Source organism: Triticum dicoccoides, chromosome 7A (assembly GCF_002162155.2).
Source record: "Triticum dicoccoides isolate Atlit2015 ecotype Zavitan chromosome 7A, WEW_v2.0, whole genome shotgun sequence".
Lineage (NCBI taxonomy): Eukaryota > Viridiplantae > Streptophyta > Magnoliopsida > Poales > Poaceae > Triticum > Triticum dicoccoides.
Window position 1 is genome coordinate 133,741,403 of NC_041392.1, and position 13,195 is coordinate 133,754,597.

A 13,195-nucleotide genomic window follows, 5' to 3' on the forward strand; every position below is an offset into this window, starting at 1 on the left:
GTGTTCTTGTATTGGAATTGCCCTGTCAGTTCAGCTTGTGCTGCTTAAGTTTCTAGGCACAAAATGCCTTTCCCCTTCGCAGTCTTTTGTCATTGGCAATAATACTATTGCTGCCATAGGATTGAAGCGTTGTAGGATTATTCCCTTTGCTTTCCTGGCCTGTGGATCGTGGATTCTTTGTAGGCTGCTACTTCTCCAGAGTTGAATTGTGCCTGAGTGCGTACATGCGGTGCTGCTCTCCCTGGGGATTCATTTCAAGACTCATCATTTGTCGTCGGTTCCCTATTAGTGAAGCAACTAGAGTGTAACCATCACACATCAAGTTTGTTTTGGGACATGTTTTATAACTTGAAAGTTGTAGTTGGTCATGTATGCTTTACCATTCTTTAAGGCCAGTTCTTTTGAGCTATCCTCTGAAAATAAACCCAACCTAAATGATAAGTGCTACACGTGTGGCATGAAGCGCTCTGGCCCCGGCGTTATTTACAACTCAAGTATCCATCCAAAAAGAAAAAAAAAACTCTAGAAAGGAAGTTGCCCTGCTTGACAATTATAGTTGCCATCCTCTTGTCACTAAACTTGCCATAAAAAAGTTCATAGTTGCCATGTGCTCATGCCACACGTGAGGCAGATATCTAGGTCATAGAAAAAAGCTTCAATTCAATAGTTAATTTGTGGAACAAATTGTCGGTGTCTAGGAAGCAGACGTTGGTTGTGTGCAACAACCCTTTGTGAGTTCGGCCGGGGACTGAACGCGCTACAAAACCAAGGGCATCGTTCGCCGGAGGGGAGATGACTGGAGGTAAAGCACATCGGAGATACCCAAGTTTAGGCCACCATAGCGGTGCTCCTGCCTAAGGATAATATTGTTGAGTTCACTACAAAATGTTGCGAATGAGTCCATCTGCTAGGCGGCAGTCTTCTTCTATTTATACTGCTTCGGTTCTTCCCTTATCGCAGCGGGGGTTGCCACATGTTCAGCATAAACAAAGGGAAAGTGAGGGCCGTCTGTACTAGAACGACACGACGGGGCATGCCATGCTCGCTCGTACCGAGTATGTAGCTATAGGACGCCCCTGTAGCAGCACGCCGAATGGGTGAATCTTGATCTGCCACTGTTGATGATCTTGGGGGATGACACGCCTCGCTGGTGCCCAAAGCGAAAAAGGCGGGCCTGCTGCGTCCCATCCCTGCGGCTGACGATGGTCCCTGCGGCTGCGAAAATGTCTCTTACACGCATATTTTCTACTTCCTTCACGAAGAAGGAAGAATGCTGCAGGGTGCGGCTCTTCCTGAGGCCTTGTTTGGTTGCATGTGAATCCGAGTGGATTAAAGGGGTTTAAGGAGGATTCAAACCTCTTCTAAGTCAAAATATGAACCAATCCCTGCCAATCCCCTTCAATCCTCTTGGGGAGAGGATTAACCGAACAAAGCCTCAGCGGATTCGGGAAGCGCTTGTCGGGGCTTGGCGCCCCGCGAAGCACTTAGCGAGGAGACCTAGTGGACTATGTTCCTCAAATGACGAGTTGCCAAGCTCCCGAACACAAACGAAATTGTATTGAAGTTACATAAAAAAAAGGGACCAGTAGCTCTTGGTTTAAAGAAAAGGAAGGCCTGTGCGGCATCATTTGCCGGGCGCCATCGTCAAGGCCCAGGTCCGTCGGCTGCTCGGCTCAGAGTACCCTGGTTCGATTGGGCCGACACATCGTGACGGGGGAGACTTCTCATGGCACACAACCCACGTGACCCCAACAAACCACGAGACATTATTTGTATGGCCACCATGTGTGGTTAGGGACTGTCCCGGACATTATTTGTATTCCAAACTGTTTAAACTTTGAATAAATCCCTAGTTACACCTAAAAAAAACACGAGATCAATTCCAAGGGACCTCCTATCTGTCGCATTCTGCGGCAGGACAGGCAGGGCTTCGCACAGGGTAGTCTCCACCTGGGCCAGCCAACACAGGAGCAACAAGTGGTGAAAAAAGCACCGCAAAAATGAGGCATATTAGCTCGAATTTGAACTCACGGTCCACCTCAAATTGAGGTACGTACCTAAGCATCCGAGTTGGGTAGCGCTAGTGATTGGTAAGTAGCGCGAAATAATTTAGAGCAAACTGCATTGACAGATCCGAATTTTTTTTTTCAAACATTTCATGAAAAACCTGAATATCTTTTAAAAGAGATTCCAAACAAAATTTTAAGAACATAAACAAGTTTTGAAAAAATTGGCCAAATTTTGGATTTATAACCAAATTTCAAAACCGGAAGAATGTATGAATTCATGCACAAATTTTAAAAAACAGCAACATTTTTTTAATTCCAATTTTTTTTCACAAACACAAACAAGTTTTGTAAAAAATGTAACCAATATTTGAATTCGCACACAAATTTAAAATTGTGATTTATTCTGAATTTCTCGACAAATTTTGAAAAAGGATTTTTTTTTGAAAACAAGAACATGTTTGACAAAAGGGAACATTTTTTGCATCTGTGAATTGTTTATGAAACTCTGAACAGAATATGAAAAAGGGAACATTTTTTGAATTTATGAACTAAATTTGAAAACAGGAACATTTTTTGAACTTATGTATATTTATTGACAAGGAGAGCATTTTTCCAGTATGCGAACATTTTCTAAAAATACCCGAACAGTTTTTGAATTTGTGAACAAAATTTGAAAACAGGATTTTTTTGAACTTGTGAACCTGTTTGAAAGGCAAACATTTTTTATATATCACGAACATTTTTTGAATTGTGACCAAAAATTTCAAAGTACGAACATTTTTTGATATTCCGAACATTTTTTGCAATTTTGAACAATTTTTAGAATTCTGAAAAACAAAAATAGATAAAAAAGGAGAATAAAAAGGAATTAAAAATGAAAACGAAAGGGAAAAAAGAGAACGAAAAAAGAATCAGATAACTAAAAAAATGAAAAGTCAAACAAAACGATAAAAAATCAGCAAAAGGTAAAAACGAAAAAAAAAACATACCTGGACCTGTTAGGAACCTTCTAGAAGGTTCCGAAAGCCAGGATCAATGAAACGAGCAAACAGGCCGGGCCTTTTAATCGCTGGCCTCGCCATGTCTGTGCGTTTGTACCACAACTTGACGCAGAGAGCCAACTCAAAAAAAAGAAAAAACTTGACGCAGAGAGCGTCGTATGGGGTTTCTCCAATTCCAACACATGTTCCTTGGGGTAAAAAAGAAAAAGGAAATTGGGGAAAGTCAAGTGCGGCCCTAAAAAAAAAAGGAGTCAAGTGCGCGTCCGACTAGGACCCGGCCGGTGGATCCCGTAGCGTGTATATATGCTTAGTACATGCAGCAGTCCCGCTCCGCCAAGAAAGGTGAAGGTACAGTCCCCTCATCAGAAAAAAAAGGGCAGAGAACATCCACAGCTGAACCCAACCCGCCGCCGCCGTGATGGGTACGTCAGCGTCGTCGTTCCTGGACCGACGCGACGCTCGCCGCCGCGGCTACGAACCGATCCCCCGGCACGACGAGGACGAGAAAGGGATGCCGATCGCTTACGAGGAGCAGAAGAACATACTAGAACAGATGTCGATCCCTCGGCGCGACGACGATCGATCTCAGCCGCAGCAGCAGCAGGAGGAGGACATAATACTCTTCGAGGAGGAGAGGCAAGGGCCGGCGGCCCTGGAGGCGCGCGCGCGCGTGCTGAGGGGCAGGGCCTTCCGGCAAGGGACCGTCTTCCGGACCTGGCAGGACCTCAAGGACTCGGCCCTCTGCTACCTCATCGCCTTAAACTGTACGGCCAAATTATTTACTTACTACTCAGTATTTTTCATCTTGTCCCCTTAATATTACTACTACTAGTCAATGCAATTAAGCAGGCTGATCTGATGCATATTGTACTGTACTGTATGTGCCAGGGAGAGAAGCTGCACTGGCGTTCGCGGAGCAGGCTCTGTACGACATTCAGCTCGGCGACGAGCCGCGCGCGGCCACCGCGTTGCTGCGCTCTGCTAAATGCTTCATCGAGATCGAACACAAACGTACGTGTATCTATCAATATGTAGGCCGTGATTCCGATCGAAGTAACGTGTGCCTATCCATGATTCTGATTATTATCCATCCATGTGTTGTCTTGGTGCGTGCAGCCAAGTACGAGGTAGAGTACGTGGAGCAGGCGCTGGAGGAGGCGACGACGCTGTTCGCCAGGACCGGCGACCTGCAGCTGGCCGCCACCAGCTGCCTGGAGTTAGCCGAGTTCTACATGGACCAGCAGGACCTGCGGGGCGCGCTTCGCACCTTCCGGCGTGCCGCGGGCTACTGCGGCTACAAGCACCGGAACTGCGGGCACAAGGCCGACGTGGTCGGCTCTCTGCTGCGCGACGAGGAAGCGCTCCGCCGCCGGGGGGTGCTGCCCCTCGAGGACTACAAGAGGAGGTCCGCCGGGTACATCCGGTCGTCGGACCCAGACTGGCGCTCCAAAGTGTGCGACCTGTTCCTTTCAACGACTCCGCCGGTGGATATCCCAGAGTCTCTGTGACGGTTGACTGATCGAAGATAGATAGCTTAGTAGTGCAAATTATATTGTGCAAAGCAAAGCTTGTACTAGTGCAATGCAAGCTTGGAGTTTGCATGCTCTTTTCTTATTGCGATTGCTCTTGCAATGTACATGTTCGTGTACAAACGCCGGTGTAAATATATTATTTTTCATCATATATAAGTATTTGCCTCCATCCCAAATTAGTTGTCTAAATTTTGTCTATTGACAGATGTACCTAATATTAAATACAGCTCAACATTAAAACGTGTCTATATATAAGTAAAGGACTGTGCTAACGACCAGTCGACCGGTCGTTAGCGACAGATCCGGATTCCACTCTCAATGTGGGAATCGATCCACCGCATCTTTTTTTTTCTTCTAGCGCAATAAAAAGAATTAGCAGAAGTGGGGAACCGAACCCACCACCTCTTGGTAGTCCACAGTAGTTCACAACCACCCCGTCTAGATTGAGCCAATGATTATATTAAGGTTAGATAGTATTTGTACTGCTACTTAGCGTGACCTGGAAACGAATATTTTTTCTTTCTTTCCTTTTATATTTTTATTCTATATAGATGGCCCGGCTGCTCTGTTAATATTTACAACATCATGGTAATTTTAACGTAGTAAAAATTGTTGACATATCATGATAACTTCGTTGTAAAAAGCATGCCAGGGTACAAAAGTTTTTTTTTACGAGGGTACAAAAGTTATCAACCATTTGGTACGTAACTTATCATGCTTTTTATACATAAATTATCGGGGAATATTTTCTAACTTGGTTGCAACTAGAGCGTTTGTTTTGTCGGAGGGGGAGACGACAAGAGAGTGGGATCCAGTTGCATGCTCAACTATAGTCATGCAACTGCATGTCTTCCAACATGGTCGCAACTGCATGTCTTCTAACTTGGTTGCAACTCAGATTTTGTTTTTGTCAGACAAAGAGAGGGCTAGTTGAATGTCCCGCACTAGCCACACAACTGCATGTCTTCTAACTTGGTTGCAACTGGGACCTTTGTTTTGTCGAAGGAGGGCGGGATCAAGAGAGAGGGGGCCAGTTACATGCTCAAGTATAGTCATGCAATTTCAGGCCTTCCAACGTGGTCGCAATTGCATGTCTTCTAACCTTACTACAACTCAGACTTTTGTTTTGTCAGAGGGACCGACAAGGAGAGGGGCCATTTGCATGTCCTGCACTAGTCACACAACTGCTTGTCTTCCAACATAGTTTCCAACTAGGTGGCCGGAAGAGAGAGGGGCCAGTTGCATGTTCAATTATAGTCACGCAACTGCATGTTTTCCAAAATGGTTGCAAGTGGGGTTTTGTTTTGTTGGGGGGGGGCGCCATGTAGATGGAGTTAGTTGCATGTCCTTCTGTAGTCATGCAATTACATGTCTTGTAAATGGGTTGGAACTAGGCGTCTGTTCTGTAGGAGAGGGTGGCAGGAAGAGAGGGGGGCTAGTTGCATGTCCCACACTAGTCACGTAACTACATGTCTTCTAACTTGGTTGTAACTAGGGCCTTTGTTTTGTCGGAGGGGGCGACGGGAAGAGAGAGGGTGCCAGTTGCATGCTCAACTATAGTCATGCAATTACGTGTGTTCCAACATGGTGGCAACTGCATGTCTTCTAACTTGGTTGCAATTACAAGTGGCTTTGTTTTGTCAGAGCGGGCGGCGGTGTGAGAGGGGGCCAGTTGCATACCCAATTGTAGTTATGGAACTGCATATCTTCCAACATGGTTCGCAATTGCATGTCTTCTAATTTGGTTCCGGCTAGGCTTCTGTTTTGTCGGAGGGATCGACGAGGAGAGGGGCTAGTTGCATGTCCCACACTAGGCACACAACTGCATGTCTTCAAACTTGTATGCAACTGGGGCCTTTGTTTTGTCGGATGGGGCGGCGGCAAGAGAGAGGGGGCGGCAGTTGCATGTCCGACTATAATGACACAACTACATGTCTTCTAACTTGGTTGCAACTACGCTTTTACTTTGTCGAAGGGATTGGCGGGCCAGTTGCATGTCCCACACTAGGCACACAACGACATGTCTTCAAATTTGGTCGCAACTGGGCCTTTTTGTTGGAGGGGGTGATGGAAAGAGGGGCGGGGGGAGGGGGGCAGTTGCATGTCCAACTATAGTCACACAACTGCATGTCTTCTAAGTTGGTTGCAACTGCGCTTTTGCTTTGTTGAAGGGACCGACGAGGAGGGGGGTAATTGCATGTCCAACTATAGTCACGCAATTGCATGTCTTCTAACTTGGTTGTAATTGGGGCCATTGTTTTGTCAGAGGGGCGGCGGGAAGAAAGAGAGGGTCGGTCGCATGTCCAACTCTAGTCATGCAACTGCATGTGCTTCCAACATGGTTGCAATTGGGAGCTTTGTTTTGTCAGAGGGGGCGGCGGGAAGAGAGAGGGCAACGGGGAGAGGGGGCAAATTAGTCATGCAACTATAAGCTGTGTCCCCGGATTACAACTGCATGTCTTTTTTTTACCAACATGATTGCAACTAGGTTTTTTTTGCTTTGTCGGAACGACCAGTGGGGTGAGGGGGCTAGTTTTTGCAGAGCAGGTAAGATACCTACTCCATCAACTAGGAAAACACAATTCCCATTTTTGTCGTGCCCGCAAACACAAATCAAGCACCCGATCTCACAACTAGCTTTGTCTTTTTGGCCGGAGCACGGCATGGGGGCCGTTTTCAAGATCTATATTTTTCTTTTTGTTACCTTTTTTAAGTCATATAAAAAGTACAAACTTATTTATTTTTCTTTTTTCTTTTTGCATTAAATAGGTTTGTTTCCCCAAGTAATCAAAACTAAAAATAAATTATTTTGTATCTTTATTTAGGGAAGTACCTTTATTTTTCTACAAGTCTCTGGAATGTGAACCCTGGCTCAACATCTCTCTAGAGACCACCCAACGGTACTGTTTGAAATCAGAAACGGCAAGTTAATCATGTTCGTGCTTGAGCTCGAGGTAATTTTGTTCCCCTTGAGGCATGTGCTATGTTGCAGCCCACATGCTATCTTCAAGGACACATTCGGGGAGGGAAATAAAATCCTTGTAAGCGACCACTCCTCAGTACTACCGTGCAAGTGATTTGCACATGTAGTATTTCTCACTGTATTTGGTCGATCTAGCTCTTCTGGTCAACTACGGCAGGCTAAAGAATACCATTAAGAGGGGAGTTCAACTTAACTATCTTTGATGCAAATTTTGAATGATTTTAGTGTAGTATTCTTAGATGCTACTACTCTATTTTTTGACACAGGGTTGTGAAATTTTCTATAGATATCTTTGGTTATTATTAGGTGTGCTTGTCTGATCTACCTAACTGGTACAATACAGTTGAAAGGGAATCCAATGGCCATCATCTTGTCAACATCCTTAATACCAATCAAGATCCCCTTTACTAAATTTGAACCACTTGTAGGTCATGTGTGGTTTTTGTTACACCCAAGCTCAAATCATGAATTATGTGTTTTTTGTTGGAGCTACATTGTTTTTCCTCACTGGTGATTTTTTGCTTGTGTGAAAATGGACTTGTTGAAACGCATGGACTATGGTCTGAAATTAGTGAGATTGATTGATGTGTTGTTTATTGATGTAACTGGGGCAGCAGGATTGATGAATCTTGAGTGTAGCCTGCTTCATGCATGCCACCACTCCACTCCGCAGCTTCAGCTTATATTTAGTTTTTTCTAAAACTACAGATGTACTGCTTGATACTATCTTTTATACTATTTTTTTGGATGGAGGGAGTACCTCAGTAATATTTTTTGTTCTCTTTCAGTAGATTTAGCACTAGTGTCCAGCTCACTTGTCCTAGTAGTTCACTGGAACTCTAGCTCACTCCAAGTTACAGGACGTCTCAGGTCAGCTGGGACGTCGACATCTAGCAGTTCCATTTGGAAATGGGCCTGCTGAAATGCATGGAGCATGGCCTAATTTCTTTTGTTTGCTGCGTCCATAGACAGGGAGGGAGGTCAGCTATGACGTCAACTGCATGTTTCTGATGTTTGTTGCTTCCATGGACAGGGAGGGACATAAAACGGGCCAAACAAATAACAAAAACAAAAAAGACAAGCAAACAGAGCCCACACCCCAGGCCCACAACGGGGTAAATTAAGACCCAACAGGGAGGGAGATAAAACAGGCCTAATCTGTTCATGGTGATGTCAGCCGACTGAGACTTCACGAAGTCTCAGTGGACTGAGACCTAGACATACCCCATCACAAAACTAAACCGAGGTTTGAATTTTCACCCTTTGAAAACTGTTTTTATACGGTCAAGGGTGCAACATGCCATTTTTTTCTTCTGTCAAACACTTAGGATCGTGGCGCAGTTAATGGAAAGCAGATCTTTTCAACAATCATATTTGTTTGCATAGCAGATGGGAAGTCTCTCGCAATGGTTCAAAAAAAAGAAACTGGATAATTTTCCTCTGATTCACCTTGAAGAACTGAGTCAGATTTCTTCATTTTGGTGTGTGAGATTGATCTTCACCCTCCTGGTTCCCCGAACCACTCCTGAGAGAAGCCATCGGGCATGCGAGACTCGGAGAAGCCATCAGGGACACGGGTTCCTTTGCTGCTTATTCGCTGGGTTTCTTTGTCTCTTCCCATCGGTAACGTACTTCTCCTTGGTAATAGAATCGAACATTATGTTTTCTCTGAATCATTTAGGAACAGATTAGATGGCTCACAAGAAAATAATACAGTTTGGAAAGGAAAATTTGTGTTCTTCTTATAAGAACACCTGATGATTACATTATGAATATCCTTGAACTAGAAGAGCCTGATAATGATGCCACTAACGAGGAAAAGGAATATCATGCTGAAAACTTTGGAGCTTGCATGGTCGAACGGTAATAAATGGCTCGCATTTTTTTCATTTTGGGATCATAGACCAATTCTTTGCCTATTGAATATGAGACCGGATAGATTGTGCAGAAATTATATGCAATCTGGAATGTATTTTTAGGGAAATATCTTTCATACGTGCTCAATCATATATATGGTTTTCATCCTTTCAAACAATTCCAAGGAAATATTAAACAATATATACCTGAAATTGGAAAGTACGTCATATTCACTAATGGAGGAAAATTATGATAAATACACTAACCTGGCATGAGAAAGAATTCAAAGAAGTATCTATTATGAGCATCACTTATTTACAGAGGAAAATGGGAACCACTTTGTGGAAAAGGAAATTTACTCTCACTTAATGGTAGATGGTTTCTTTTTGGCACAAATACTAGATTTATAATACTTTGGAACTGGAAATTATGTCATGAAACTCCCTTGTGGAGGAAAACTATTATTGTTATAGGATACTCTGTGCAACTTCAATGAGAAGGGATTTGATTTATTGTTATATCTTGGAGTCTATTAACTATGTCATACTATTTGGAAAAGGAAGAGTGGAAATGTTGCTCAATGGTAAAATTAGTGCATTATGGAATTTCGCACAATGGTCTCTTGATGTGTACTACACAACCTTCTTCTTGTAGACGTTATTGGGCCTCCAAGTGCAGAGGTTTGTAGGACAGTAGCAAATTTCCCTCAAGTGGATGACCTAAGGTTTATCAATCCGTAGGAGGCGTAGGATGAAGATGGTCTCCCTCAAGCAACCCTGCAACCAAATAACAAAGAGTCTCTTGTGTCCCCAACACACCCAATACAATGGTAAATTGTATAGGTGCACTAGTTCGGCGAACAGATGGTGATACAAGTGCAATATGGATGGTAGATAAAGGTATTTGAAATCTGAAATTATAAAAACAGCAAGGTAACTAATGGTAAAAGTGAGCGTAAACGGCATTGCAATGCGTTGAAACAAGGCCTAGTGTTCATACTTTCGCTAGTGTAAGTTCCCTCAACAATGATAACATAATTGGATCACATAACTATCCCTCAACATGCAACAAAGAGTCACTCCAAAGTCACTAATAGCGGAGAATGAATGAAGAGATTATGGTAGGGTACGAAACCACCTCAAAGTTATTCTTTCCAAACAATCCGTTGGGCTATTCCTATAAGTGTCACAAACAGCCCTAGAGTTCGTACTAGAATAACACCGACATAAATCAACCAAAACCCTAATGTCACCTAGATACTCCAATGTCACCTCAAGTATCCGTGGGCATGATTATACGATATGCATCACACAATCTCAGATTCATCTATTCAACCAACACAAAGGACCTCAAAGAGTGCCCCAAAGTTCTACCGGAGAATCACGACGAAAGCATGTGCCAACCCCTATGCATAGGTTCATGGGCGGAACCCGCAAGTTGATCACCAAAACATACATCAAGTGAATCAAGTGATATCCCATTGTCACCACAGATATCCATGGAAAGACATACATCAAGTGTTCTCAAATCTTTAAAGACTCAATCCGATAAGATAACTCCAAAGGGGAAACTCAATTCATTACAAGAGAGAAGAGGGGGGAGAAAACATCATAGGATCCAACTATAATAGCAAAGCTCGCGATGCATCAAGATCGTATCACCTCAAGAACACGAGAGAGAAAGATCAAACACATAGCTACTGGTACATACCCTCAGCCCCGAGGGAGAACTACTCCCTCCTCGTCATGGAGAGCACCGGGATGATGAAGATGGCCACCGGAGAAGGATTGCCCCCTCCGGCAGGGTGCCAGAATGGGTCTAGATTGGTTTTCGGTGGCTACGGAGGCTTATGGCGGCGGAACTCCCGATCTAATCTCTGTTCTGGAAGTTTTAGGGTATATGGAGTTATATAGGCAGAAGAAGCACGTCAGGGGAGCCACGAGGGCCCCACGAGGCAGGGGGGCGCGCCCCTACCCTCGTGAGCTCCTCCTTCCTTCCTTGATGTGGGGTCCAAGTTCATCGGGTGGCTTTCGTTCCAAAAATAACTTCTCTAGTTGATTTCGTTCCGTTTCGACTCCGTCTGATATTCCTTTTCTTCAAAACACTGAAATAGGCATAAAACAACAAATCTGGGCTGGGCCTCTGGTTAATAGGTTAGTCCTAAAAATAATATAAAAGTGGAAAATAAAGCCCGATATTGCCTAAAACAGTAGATAATATAGCATGGAGCAATCAAAAATTATAGATACGTTGGAGACGTATCATCTCTTCTTCGTTGATGGTTCATTGAAAGTTCGCAGCCGAAATTATTTATTTGGTGAAGATAACTCCATATGGAGGAATACCTACAATGGGAACACATGCTTGGAATCTCAATATTTATGTCATGTACGACTTTATTAATTCTGTAATTTTAAACTTTAGTGGGAGGGCTATCATACATGTGAAGCATATATAATGGTTATTTTTGGTTTATACACTTGTTCCTAAGGTGGAAAGAGATTAAAAGCTTCACGTCGTTATTTATTTTGATATCCTTATGCACTCCAAGTAGAGTTCACATTATTAATTTTATTTTATTCATTGATGATTGCTCTTGATATGGTTATATGTATCCTTGAAAATACAACCCCGAGAGGTTTTATTATGCCGGCCACATTTTGTACTAAAGAGGAAAACCAGTTGATTAAAAAAGTTAAAAGTTTTAACAACTGATTGGTGGGGATGTACACTTTAGGAATATATCATTTGTATATGTAAAGGGCATTGAACTATTCACCATTGCAATAGACCGTACACTCCATAATTAAGTGGAAATTGAATACTTTTACTATCGTGTCATTTTTGGAAGAAGCATTGCATATATACTGTCATTTGTTTATATCATTCGTCTAGCACAGTTACTCCTTATGGTTTGTTGACTGATGGAAATCTTTTTATTTCCGCAGGAAATTCTCGAGTACTGCAAAGCACACACGAGAAATTTTGTAATGGTTATTCTAGTGGATCAAAGGGTATTTTTTATTGAAAAGGAAAACTGGTGGAAAGTGAAAACACAATATATTTATGAACAAGGGGTAGAATTATCGGCAATCATGTTGGAATATAATCATGGCCCCAAAGGAACCTATAAGTGAAACTCCCGACACTAACATGCTTAGGATAAGTGGGAGGAATTAAATTTGAATGTAATATCTGGATAATTGCTATGTGTTTTTGGTGAAGTCATTCTAAATTTTAGAGGAATAACTAAAGTCTCTTAAGAAGCACTAAATTTTCTATTATCAATGTTAACTATGGATGGAAGAAATGTGGAAAGAAATAAACTTAACGAGGAAATATATAGTTTGGGAACTTGTTACCATACCAAACAACTGCAAACCAATTGTTTATAAGTTTTTTTCTTTTCTATTTGTACGGAAATTTGGTTCACTGGAATATTATAATGTCACTCTTGTTATTAAATTATTCACAAAGGGAAATATACTTTGGGAAAACTATTTTCTCATGAAATTTAGGAAAAGAGGAAACAAGGACATGGTTTGCTAATTGAATAAATTAATATATGGTCTTATAACTAAGCTTCACATCAATTGAATAGCATGGTATATGGTCATATGGTTATCTAAATGAAGCAAGGCAGTCATCTACAATTGTAAGTGTAAACTATTTTACATTATTATTATATATGTTAATGATGTTCTTGTTGTTTTCAATGATAAAATCACACTAATGGAAGTGAAAAGCTTGGTTATCTTATAACTTTCATATGAAAGCATGTTTGGAGCTTTCGATATTGCGGGAGTAGGAATA

The 13,195-nt window shown here is 42.5% G+C and overlaps 1 protein-coding gene across 1 annotated transcript; it reads left to right on the plus strand.

Annotated features, from left to right (window-relative positions):
* Positions 1-3,428: 3,428 nt before the first annotated feature.
* On the plus strand, positions 3,429-4,625 carry LOC119333273. The gene is made up of 3 exons (XM_037606218.1): positions 3,429-3,774; positions 3,899-4,021; positions 4,127-4,625. Exons 1-3 carry the CDS (start codon positions 3,429-3,431, stop codon positions 4,516-4,518), a joined length of 861 nt encoding a protein of 286 aa, XP_037462115.1. The 3' UTR covers positions 4,519-4,625.
* Positions 4,626-13,195: the final 8,570 nt, after the last annotated feature.